This window comes from Cavia porcellus, unplaced genomic scaffold, assembly GCF_034190915.1.
Source record: "Cavia porcellus strain 051 isolate PalLab524CR breed Dunkin Hartley unplaced genomic scaffold, mCavPor4.1 scaffold_2, whole genome shotgun sequence".
In the NCBI taxonomy this organism is placed as follows: domain Eukaryota; kingdom Metazoa; phylum Chordata; class Mammalia; order Rodentia; family Caviidae; genus Cavia; species Cavia porcellus.
This window is the reverse complement of record NW_026947485.1, coordinates 39078729-39091518: the sequence shown is the minus strand read 5'-3', so window position 1 is coordinate 39091518 and position 12790 is coordinate 39078729. Positions and strand designations below refer to the sequence as shown.

At 38.0% G+C, this 12790-nt stretch overlaps 1 protein-coding gene across 6 annotated transcripts in view; it reads left to right on the top strand.

Annotated features, from left to right (window-relative positions):
• The window catches only part of Ahcyl2 (adenosylhomocysteinase like 2), a 208659-nt gene that overhangs the window by 164785 nt on the left and 31084 nt on the right, over positions 1-12790 (top strand). For all 6 annotated transcript variants that reach the window (XM_063240862.1, XM_063240860.1, XM_063240877.1 and 3 more), the window contains exons 3-4: positions 3805-3948; positions 4345-4445. In XM_063240862.1, the coding sequence (XP_063096932.1) occupies positions 3805-3948; positions 4345-4445 (245 nt within the window). The remainder of the gene's footprint in view (positions 1-3804; positions 3949-4344; positions 4446-12790) is intronic.

The window sequence follows — 12790 nt, the reverse complement described above, 5'->3', positions numbered from 1 at the left end:
AGCCCTCAAATGTGCTACCTTAACTATGATGACAGAAATAGATGTGAACTCAAAAAATAAATGAATAAATGTCAGACTCTTTCAAGAGTAATCTTTCTACCATGTTTGCAAAAATAACACATTCTTTTGATCTGGTTCTGTCAGCCAGGTTACATCCCCATATTAGAGCAATCTACACAATTGCTACTTTTGGTTTCTACGTAACAAAAGCTCTTTATAAGGAACTCTTTGAAAAATCTATTTTGGCTCAAAGAAAAACATTGATTCAACTAAGAATAATAAATTGACTACCCTTAAGAAAGTAAAATACTATTTTTTTCCAGCTTTTAGAATAGAAAAGTGGTATAAATAGTTTTGTTCTTTGAAATGGAAAAAGAAAAACAGAAAGAAAAAAAAACTCAACCCAGAAATTGGAGTGCTTTTCTTCAGAGAAAGTTTTTTGTTTAATTTTTGCGCGGACACACCCCTCCCAACTTCCCAGTTCATCCTTAGACAATAAAGAGGCATAGGAGGGTAGAAGTAGAGAGCCATAAGAAAGGAGTGCTAGTCTGGTAGTTAAAATTCCAATCTCAAAAAAAACAAACAAACAACAACAACAAAAAAACCCTCCAATCTCAACCTTTTTAATCATTGCCAGCCAACCACCTGCTGCTTTGGTAGATTGCTAGGAGATGATGGAAATAGAAAAAAAAAAGAAACTGCTACGTAATTTTCTATATATGTCATTCTTTTCCCATGCAAAATCCTTTTTTTTTTTTTTATCTTTTTCCTTTTTATCGGTACCGGGGATCGAACTCACGACTGCCTGCTTTCAAGGCAGGCGCTTATGCCGCTGAGCTAAATCCCCAGCCCCTCCCATGCAAAATCCTAAAGCTGAATAATAACCCTTACAGATATTACAGCTAGTACTAAATTTACAATATACCCAAAACTGAGTAATAAAATCAGGCATTATTTATTGGATACTTAATTACTATATGACAAGCATTGTACCAACCACTTTACTTACAGTATAATTAAGTCTCCAATTTATGAACAAGTTCCATTCTGCGGAAACATTCACAAGTCAGATTCATTTGTAAGTTCAACAGAATGAGTCTTATACATTTTTGGCACAAATATACAACATACAGCATTAAAAAGCCAAACAAATACTGCACACTATTGCACAGTAGCACAACTGTGACAGTGTCTGGCAGACATGTAAGCTACTTTCAGATTTGTTCCCATCTGCCAGTGTTCATAATGCATAGTCCACTGTTGTCTGTGAAAGCATGCAAGTTGAATGTTTGGAAGTCAGGACTCACTGTATCTCAACAACTTGACTTATTAAGTTTGTTTGTTTGTTTTATTTGCTTTTTGAGGTACTGGGGATCAAACCCCAGGGCCTTGTACATGCAAGGAAAGTACTGTCCCCCTGACAAATTGGTATATAGTCCTACAACATTCTAATTTCTGCTTCATAACACACATTACAACTGTGTTAGGAAAAAACCCTCTACAGAATTAATTTTACAATGAGTTCTTTCATGTCTGGCTTACCTACTAGACCAAAAACTCTATGAAGTTAAGAATTATCAACATCTGTCCTATATTCCAAGACTCTTACCTTGTATATAGCAGAAACCTGAGTAAAATGTATTAAATGAACAGTGCAGCTGAACACATGTCTCAGTTAACAACCCTATTAAATAGGCATGCTGTCATCACTATCATAAACACAGAAACAAGACACTGAACTTCAACCAAAGTCAGCCTGAGGTCAATACAATATTTAAATGGCCAGTGGGAAATGTAAAAATCATCATGGCTCTGGAAAAAGATTTGAAATTGCAAAATATTCTAAATGTTAAACTCTTCCAAAGCACTGTGTTGCAAATTTGGCTCAGAATTGGGGAAGGCTGTGACCTTTCTTCCCTCAGGTGGAAAAGGTATAGTTCACCTAATCCTCTAACTCCTAAGCTGTATCAGAGTATTGATTAGTGAAACAGATGACTGCCCAGAAAGCTGTTGCTAGGCTCTGTTGCCAGAAGTACTTTGATCTTTCACTCACACTGAGAGGGTGAACCAGAAACTTTTTGTACAGATTAGCTCCTTTCAAGAACAAAAGTCCCTTTGGGGGTTTACTAATTCCCTCACCTCCTCTGGTGCCTGTGTTCATTCTTGTGGCCTCGTGTTAGGACTTTGCTCCAGGGCGGTTTTCCAGTTCCAGAGATCGAGAAGCCCCTGCTGCCCCAACAGTGTTTAGTGCCATGCTTGATTAACTAGACAAGGTCAGACTTGCCTTTTTACAGCACCCACGGAGACAGACCCTCTGCTAAGAAATCCCAGAAATGCTTTAATTCTCTAGAAGTAGGTAGATCAGAGCACCATAGACCCTAGGAACTCTGGCTTTTGCAGCTTTCTCCCCTTGAAAGTAATGGCAGGCCAAGCATAATGACATATAGCTATTATACCAGCACTCTGTGAAGCTGATGCAGGAGGACCCCAAGCTTGATCCAACATAGTGGCTGGGCAACTTAGTGACTCAGTGAGACCCTCTCTCAAAATAAAAAATAAAAATGTAGGCTGGGGATTTAGCTCAGCAGCTCAAGTGCTTGCCTGGTAAGCAAGAGGTCATGAGTTCAATCCCTGGTACCAAAAATAAGTACTGGGAATGCAGCACAGTGCAAAAACGCTGTTTAATCCCCAATATGGGTAGGGGTTGAAGAAAGGAATAACAGTACTTCTCATCCCATTGAGACATATTAAATGCTTTATAGATAGTGCTTTATAGTCCCCAAGTCCCCAAAACTATTAGAATTAGGAGGAACTAGCCTCTGAAAATTAAATATAAATGAAGGAAAGAAATTGCATTAAGTCATCCAAGAAGTAACTAGCAACTACAGGGGCTGGGGATTTAGCTCAGCGGCATAAGCACCTGCCTTGCAAGCAGACGGTCTTAAGTTCGATCCCCGGTACCGATTAAAAAAAAAAATCTGCCAACTAGCAACTACAGAGTTATATGAAGACTAAAACAACTTCAGCTAAATGGGTGGATAGCAGTAGCAGCAACTCCCTGTTGGGCACAACCAGAAATCTTGGACCTTTCTTTCACCCTCTAGTGCATATTGCTAAATGGATTAGTTATCAGAGCATTTTATTTTACAAGAGAGGATTTATTCTTTGCTTTGGGAATCTAAAGTGCCTAACCCAAGACCTACTGAGACCAGGAAGAAGGGAGAGTACACTGAATATTTCATTTTCAGTGTGTAATTGGATCTGCAGACATAGGTCAGCCTCATCAAGAGCCAGTCCTGAAAAAGAATGCTCTGTTATATAAGACAAATACTTTTTGTGTGGCTCTTAATTACTTTTCCATGCATTCCTTATTTTCTAGGTCTTATCTGTTCAGTTATTGTGCTAACACAAAATCACATCAGACATTTAAAAAGACAGTGGAGGGTGGCTGGGATCCCAAAAACCCATAGATTGATGACCACTGTCTTAATATTAGGAACTTTTTAACCTGTTACTACCATGATGTAACCACTTCTTAAATTTATTTATTGAATATTCAATAATTGTTCTGAAAATAAAGTTAGTCTTAGCTTCCTACTCAGTGCCTACTTTTTTCAACTTTCTTTTTCTGACCAGTAAATAGCACTTTCCATAGGAGATACTTGGAACAACTCCATGATTCCACTTAGATACTTCTCAGAGGTATAAATCCATAAAGAGCTTATGACTAGAGAATCCTCCCCATGGTTTGGAATTTTCAGAGAAGCCATTTTTTTCCTCTGAGAGTTTTTCTTCCATTTCCAGCGGCCTCATACACAGATAGCTCCGATGATGAGACATCCCCCAGGGACAAGCAGCAGAAGAATTCAAAGGGAAGCAGTGACTTCTGTGTCAAGAATATCAAGCAGGCGGAGTTCGGACGAAGAGAAATTGAAATTGCTGAGCAGGGTAAAGAAAGCAGGCATCTTTTCCTTCTCTACTTGGCTTGTCTTTTGTCCATGTTAATCCCTTTGCACAAACTGGGTCTAGTAGTTGGTGAAATTTCAGTGTGACAGTGAAGAATGCTTGTAACAGGAGAGTCTGAGCTCAGGAAACATTAAAGGAAATGAAGTCTGGTGGTTCAGAAGAAACCCCTAAGCAGGACAAGTACATAAGGCATCAGAACTCCGAAACATTTGCCTCAGAAAGCCCCTAATAAAAGGAGATTCAGGTTTTTCATCTTCATCCCTCCAGAAACCTAATCCAACAAAGAAGGATCTTAACCAAAGATAGTATTTCTGTTTATACCTTTATCTCTTATTCCTTCCTTTCTAATATTGTTGTGTTTGTATTGGACCTTTTCAGAAATGCCTGCACTGATGGCTTTGAGGAAGAGAGCTCAAGGAGAAAAGCCTTTGGCTGGAGCCAAAATTGTGGGTTGTACACACATCACTGCTCAGACTGCTGTGAGTCCTCTTCCTTTCTCCCCTTAATAACAGTAGTTAATAATTGCCACCAGATATTGAGTGCTTATGACATGCTAGCACTCAGTTAACAGCTGAAGAAGTTTTAATCCTCAAATTGCCATGTAAAGCAGATATTCTTCTTTCTGTTTTGTAAATAAGAAAGCTGAGATTCAGAGAACTTAATTTGTCCAAGGTTACACAGTCAAATCTCACAATGAAGATTTGAATACCATTATATTATTGTAAGTGAGGAGTATATCATAGTGTACATTCCTCACTTCCCCTGATCTTCCCTTCCTATGTCATTTCTTCTACAAGGCAACCTTATAATGTTCTCAGCTACAAATAAGAGAAAAATCTGATTCCACCTGACTGACTTACACATGAAGTGTATTACATTACATAACTAGAAGTCCAGCAGGAAAGCAGGTTTCAGGTGCAGTTTCTCAGAGCTCCCATTTCCCCTCTCTGTGACTTCTTGGAGCTCTCTCCTTAGTGTGCTCACTTCATCCTCAAGCTGGTAGTGAAGTAGTATAGCTACTCTGGTTATCACAAACTAGGATGAAAAGGATGTGCCATTTCTTCCTCTCTCCCAAGAGCAAGGAAACTTTTCCTATATGTCTCCAGGATGTCTCATTCAGCAGAATTGGATCACTTGCCTGTGCTCCATCAGTTCTGGCAAAAGGAATAGAATTAACTTGATTGGTTTAGACTAGCGATTCCTATCCTTAGGAGATTTACTGCCTCCTTTTTGTTTAAAAAAAAAAAGTACTTTCAGCATTCCTGAATTAATGAAATTAAGATATACCTACATATATGTAATTTTGTGTATGTGCGTGTATGTGGTGGTAATGATGGTGGTGGCAGTGGTAGTAGTGATAATGGGTTTTGGACCCAGGGCCTTTACACTGAGTTATATCCCCAGCCCTTGAGACAGCATCTCAGATTAGCCCCTAAATTGTTGTATAAACATACTGGCTCAATCTCCCAAAGTGCTAGGGCTACAGGTGTGCATCACCATGCTTGGCTACATATAATTTTTTTTAAAAAACGTAAAATCTTAACTGAAATAATTTATAAAGATTTTTCAGTATGTAAATACTTAGACACAGCTATAGTAGAACAGTGAAATTCCTATCTTTACAGCATGAATGACAATGCTGAAAAGTACTGATAGAGGAAACTGTGTTATTAGTTCCATAGCATCAGAGCAGTATTACCAAAGTACATGATTTTTCTGAAAATAGTAAATGACTCTGTAAATTTCTGAATAACAATCACAATGAAAAATAGGAGTTTTCTCTTGACTTATACAATTGTTGCCATTTCTGGAAAAACTTTAGTTTGTATTTAAAAAACTATAAAAATAATTTTGTTGCCAGGGATTTAGCTCGGCAGCATAAGTGCCTGCCTTGGAAGCGCATGCTCATGAGTTCAATCCCTGTGTAATGTGTAAGGGTAGAATTAAATGCTAAATTCAGATAATTATAAATTTTTCTATCCATGTGAACTTCCATTGAGACATTAAAAAATTACAGCAAATTGACATAGTTTTTTGTTGTAAGCAGCTATATTTTCAAAATGTCCAGATCCCTGACCTTGCCCACTAAATGCTAGTAGCAACCCCTCTCCAATCTTTATGATAATCAGAAATGTCTCCCACAATACTCCAAGTCTTTCCTCCTGCCCCCAGTATTGGGGTTGGAACCCAGGGTCTTAGCACTGAGCTACCTCACCAGTCTTTTTGAGATAGGGCCTCACTAAGTTGCTAAATTGCCTATGCTGTGCTGGAACATGTGATCCTCCTGCCTTTGCCTCCCATATTGCTGACTTTACAGATGTGCACTGCCCCCCACCAATCCCCTCTTTTGAGTCATCATCAACAATGTGATAGTGAGTTGCTTGGCATATTGAGACTGTTTTAGGGAAATGGTGTATTGAAAAATGGTCTGAAATCTTTTATGGGATTTAGAAGATCTGAGACATCTGTATGACTGGATCAGCATTCAGATGATTTTCTCTCTTGAATCACACGTTATGTGGTCACACTCCTGATTTAGGACTATAGAGATTCTGAAGACAGAGATAGCTTTTGTCATTACATTAAGATTTTTTAAAAAGTACCTGACTGCCCCAAATTAATATAATAAATTGAAGAGCTGTCTCTTTTTGGAGCTTCAAACTAATGACTCAAAGTAGAAACACTCTTGAAACTTTTTTTGGGCCTCCTCAGCCAGGCATATGAGACTTGAGTGTGGTAGCTTAAAATAGTAAGTGCTTTTCTGCTGTCTCTGTTGATGTTATATCTAGTTTGTTTTTACCCTCTAGGCTCATAGAACATTTCTACCTTTCAGGTTTCTCCCTCTATTTTTTTCCGAGTGAATTAACTATTAAGCTTAATGCTTCCACCCTACACTTTTTCCTTAAAAAAAAAAAATTAGAGAAGTGTTTTGCTTTCTTTTATTTTGAATCTCTTATTTTTTGTTTTTTGTTTACATGTTCATATCACCACTACATAACATCACCACTACATAAGATAGAAAGATACTTTCTTATAATCCCATGCTCCAGAAATAACTATGATAGTTATTGGTTCTGTCCATGTTTCTCATAAATACAAATTTATATATTTTAGATGTATTATGATGCTTCTTCTAATCTGATTCTGTTGCTGCTCCTTAAAATTGGTGATTTGAGGGGGCTGGGGATTTTAGCTCAGCAGCATAAGTGCCTACCTGGCAAGTGCCAGGTTGTGGGTTTGATCTCCGGTACCACAAAAAAAAAAAAAAAAAAAAAAAAAAAATTGGTGATTTGAAGTCAAATTAAACTAGCTTCTGATGCTGGGGATTTAGCTAAATCCCAGACCCCTAATTGCTTTTCATTGTAGTGTGTTTATATCGCTTTATAGATGTCTTCATATCATTCTTTTGTTTGACAAATTCAGGCCTCCTAGTTGTAGGAATTCAGAAATTCTTTTTTTTTTTTTTTTTTTTTTTGAGACAGGGTCTCACTGTGTAGATCAGGCTGGTCTTGAACTTGTGGTGATCCTCCTGGCTTAGCCTCCCAAATGCAAGGTTTACAGGTGTGAGCTACAACACTTGGTAAAGAATTCAAAAGTTCTTTAAAGCAAAAAACAAAACAAGAGGATAAAAACGTTTTAGATATTAAAACAAGAATGGTTCTGGTAACTATATGGCCTCAGAAAAATTAAGTCAATAAAGCTGTTTGCAAGTTTTTAAAAAAAATATAACATGTTTTAATGAGTTGGGTTGTTTTTTTCCCTGGTCTCTTTGAGACATGGTTTCGCTATGCAATTCAGGCTGGCCTTGAACTCACTTTGTTTTTGTTTTGTGGACTTTTTGAGACACTGTCTCACTATGTGATTCAGGCTGGCCTTGAGCTCCAACACTTTGTAGCCTAGGCTAGTCTCAAATTTGCAACAATTCTCCAGCCTCAGCATCCTGAGTGCTGGGATTATAGGCGTGCAATACCACCCCTGGCTTTGAACTCACTTTGTGACCTAGAATTTGCAGCAATCCTCCTGTCTCAGCCTCCCAAGTGCTAAGATTATAATATGCCTGCCACGCCCAGCTTAATGAGAATTTTAATTTAATTTTTTATTTTATTTTATTTATTTATTTTTTTGTCTTTTTTGTTTTTATCGGTACCAGGGATTGAACTCACGACTGCCTGCTTTCAAGGCAGGCGCTTATGCCGCTGAGCTAAATCCTCAGCCCCAAGAATTTTTATTTAGAACTTTTAGAATATGTAGTTTTTACTTGAGAAAACATTCCTAAAATTCATTTGAAACCAGAAGAGACCTAGAATAGCAAAAACAATTCTAGGCAACAAAGGCAAGTCAGGGGTATCACATTCCCTTTTCTGAAATTATACTATAAAACTACTGTGATAAAATTAACATGATGAGGCTGGAGGTATAGCTTAGTGGCACAAGTGCCTGCCTGGCAAGTGCAAGGTCATAAGTTTGATCCCCCGTACCAAAAAACAAAAAAAAAAAGCAAAAACAAAAAACATGATACTGGAAAAAAAAATAGACCTGAGGATCAGTGGAACAGAATAGAAGTTGTAGATGCAACTCCAAACATGCTAAGCCACCTTATCATTGACAAAAGAGCCAAACGTGTTCACTGGAAGATAGTCTGTTTAATAAATGGTGCTGGAGAAAGTGGCTTTCTACATGCCAAAGACTAATACTAGACCCATGTCTATCACCATGCACTAAACTAGATGGATCAAAGATCTAAATATTAAAACAGAAACACTAAATTACTGGAAGATAAAATACATAGAAATCTTGAAGACATAGTTATAGGTAGAGACTTCATGAACAAAACCCATAGCACACAGGAAATACTACAGAGAATCAACAAATGGGGCCAGGGATTTAGCTCAACAGCATAAGGGCCAGCCCGGCAAACATGAGGTCCTGCGTTTGACCCCATTACCCCCCCCCAAAAAAAAGAATTAACAAATGGGATCTTACTAAAAAGCTTTTGCACAACAAAAGAAACACTTCTTAGATAAAAAAATACAAACAACAAATAAATACATGAAGAAATGTTCACTGTCAATGGTCATTTGAGAGATACAAATATATATATGATATATATGATACAAATATGTATATGATATATATCATATAAGATATATATGATGGCTAAGATAGTTATGCAGTGAGTTTCTGTTCACTTAAAAGAGGTTTGTGATAATATTGTTTGGACAATATTTTATGCTTATATCTTGTACTCTGAATAACTACTATGAAGACAATAATATGCAAAGTATTATAATTGTAATTATTGTAACTACTAACCTGCTTTGAAATTCTGTTATTTTTATTTTTTCTCTTTAAAATAAAATTAAGCATTGAGGATGACAGTGTGCAATATATGTACCATTGTTGCCTCTGATTGACATATTTTGAAATTTTGTTTTAGTTCTCTTTTCTTTTTTCCTATTTGAAATAAAATGAATTTTGAAAAATAAATAAAATTTAAAAGGAGTGCAGTTTTTGTTGGTTGGGGGTACTAGGGGTTGAATGTAGAGTCTTTCTGTGCTTTGATTTTTTTTCAGTTTTTTCTTTTGCTTGCTTTCTTTCTTTCTTTCTTTTTTTTTTGAGATAAGATTTCAATAAGCCCCAGCTAGGTATTGGCCGGGATTATAGGCATGTATCACCTCACCTAGAAAATACAAATTTTTAAAAATGAATATTACCAGAATTAGACACCATCAGGAAATTTTAAGCAAGTTTTTTAACCAAAGAGAGAATCCTATCTCCATCACATATGTTGAAGTAAAACTGAGTTCAGATCAAATCAGTAGATAAAATCCCTACTATCTGCAGTAGGGGGATTGAACCCAGGGCTTCACACATGCTAAGCAAGCACTCTACCACAGCCCAGCCCCAACAGTATCTTCTTTTAATGACAAGAGTCCAGCCTGTATTCATGTGCCAGCTTTGTGTCTTCAGTTTTCCTTAGTCTACAACAGTTGCTTAGTCTTCCTTTGACTTTCATGACCATGACAGTCTTGAAGATTACAGATTATTTTGTAAAGTGTCCTCAATCCTGACTTTTCTGATGCTTCTTCATTGTTAGGTACACTTATGGTAGAGATATCAGAGAAATGATGCTGTATTTTTCCCATTGGATCTAGTTGCGGTGCTTGATTCAATTTGTCTCATAACTGGTGATATTCATCTTGATGCCCTAATTGAGGTGGTGTTTGCCAGTTTTTCCCCTGTGGAAGCTATTTTCTTCCGATTAATACTTTTTTTGGAGTACTATGAAACTATAACTGTCCTGTTAATCAAAACTTTGATTTATTCATTTATTTTTGTTTGTTTTCTATTTTTTGTAATGGGTTTAATCCATTACTAATATTATTTTGATGCTCATGTTGTCCCCACTTTGACCAAGAGGAGCCCCTTCAGTGTAGGTTTTTGTCTTTTGACATATCACTTTCTTTCTTTCCGTACTTTCTCCTCCTAGAATGAGATGATCTGAGTTTATCTTATGTGTCCTATGTGCTAGCCTTGGATTCAGCAATTTCTTTTAGTGGATCTGGACACTGATGTACTCTTTACTAGTGGGTTGTTTTTATTTCTGGATCTTCTTTTATTAATTTTGGAAAATAATAACCCATTAACTCTTAATGTATTTCTTTTGCTCTGTTCTCTCTTTGCTTCCTGGAACTCCAATTATATGTATGTTAGACCATTTGTTAAGGTCACATGTATCTTGGATGCTCTGTTCTGATTTTTTTCCCATCCTTTATTCCCCCCCGCTCCCCCCCCCCAATATTTCAGTTTGGTAATTTCTGTTGATCTCTCTTTAAAGTACGTAGGGTCCAATAATAATACAGTTGAAGGAATTCTTAAACTCTTACATTATTTTGGGTGGGGGGGGTTAAAATGTTTCTGTTTGACTTTGTTTGTTTGTTTGTGGCAGAGTCTCACTGTGTAGTTTAGTCTGGTCTTAAACTCATTATAGTTTCCATCTCTGCCTAAATTCCTTATTGATCCATGAATGTTGTCTATCTTTTTTTAATTTTTTTTTTTTTGTCTTTTTCGTTTTTATCAGTACCAGGGATCGAACTCATGACTGCCTGCTTGCAAAGCAGGTGCTTATGCCGCTGAGCTAAATCCCCAGCCCCAAATGTTGTCTATCTTTGACTATATCTTTCAACATGAACATATTAATTATAATTATTTTAAAATCCCTATCTGATCAAACATCTAGCTCATCCCGGAGTCTGGCTCTATTGATTTCTATATTTCTAGACAGAGTGGTTTTTTTCAGGTGTCTTAAAGTTCTTTGAGTGGTAGTCTCCATTATAGCCATGAAGTGGCTGGACTTATGCACCATAGGCTTCACACACCTTCAGCAATGAGCTGCTGTTGCTTGGGATTTGAGGTTACTAAAAGGCTTCTGCATTGTTTCTGTTTGACCTTAAGCTTTCAGCTGCTTTAGCATATGTGTGCCACAAGGTGGTGCTGGGGCTCCCTCTTCGAACACTGCCCTATCTGCTGCCCTAAGCTGTCCTATGTCCCTGGGCCAGCCTTAGTGAGGGTGAATAGGGTTCTTGGGACTTATGTGTTAGGTGCGGAACTAGTCATGTCTCTCTGAGGGCAAGGCTTTTTCAGCGTTTATTCCTTTTCTTTCTTTCTTTCTTTCTTTCTTTCTTTCTCTTTCTTTCTTTCTTTCTTTCTTTCTTTCTCTTTCTTTCTTTCTTTCTTTCTTTCTTTCTTAATGGTACCAGGAATTGAACTCAGGACCTTGTGCTTGTCAGGCAGGAACTTATGCCCCTGAGCTATCTCCCCAGCCTCCTCTCCTTCTGTAGCAGCCAAATTTTGTCTTTTCACTTGAGCTCAGTCTTGGGCAAAAGATATTTTCCTACCACTACAGAAAGCGAGAAAAGTAGCAGTAATAGTATTAGTAATATCAGTGAACTGTCATGGCCTCAAGAAGATTCTTTACTACTCTCCCAGGAGCAGAGTTTTTGCTTCTACCCTCTCTGGAAGCAGTGGATCTTTGCCTGTCCCTAATGGCAGGTGCAGTTCCTCATATTCTTCTTATAGCTCCATGAGAAAAGCATGCAGGGAAATACGTGGGTTTATACTGCCTCCTCCTCCACCTCCTCCTCCTCTTCTTCCTTCCCACCTTCTCCTTCTCCTCCTCCTTGTCTTTCTTGCTTTCGCTTTCTCTTTCTTGTCTTCCTTGCTTTTGCCTTCTCCTCCTCTTCTTTCTCCTCTCCTCCTCCTCCTCTTCTTCTTCTCACTCTGTCTTCCTCTCTCTCTCTCTCTCTCTCTCTCTCTCTCTCTCTCTCTCTCTCTGTTTTTAAGACACTGTCTCATTATGTACTTCAGGCTGGCCTTGAACTTACTACGGAGCCCAGGCTGGCCTTGGGATTACAGGCATGCGCCACCATGCCCAGTTTATACTAGCTGTGAGCACAATCAGTCCCCTGGTGGTTTTAGGTTTGGGTTTTGTTTTGTTTTTGGGGGGTTTTTTGGTACTGGGGATCCAACTTATGACCTCACACTTGCCAGGCAGGCACTTATACCACTAAGCTAAATCCCTGGCCCTTTTGGTTTGGTTTTTGAGACAGAGTCTTGCTTTATAGTTCAGGCTGACTTTGAACTCACAGCAATCATCCTGCCTCAGGCTTCCAAGTATTGGGATTACAGGTGTGTTCCTTTATTACCAACTAGGCCCCTGGTTTTATGAGCGATGGGGGGAAGCCTCTAGGAAAAAGCTTGCCTATGAGTATGAAATACCCTTGTGTCTGGCTGAACCTGCCAGAAATACCACATAACAGACTTT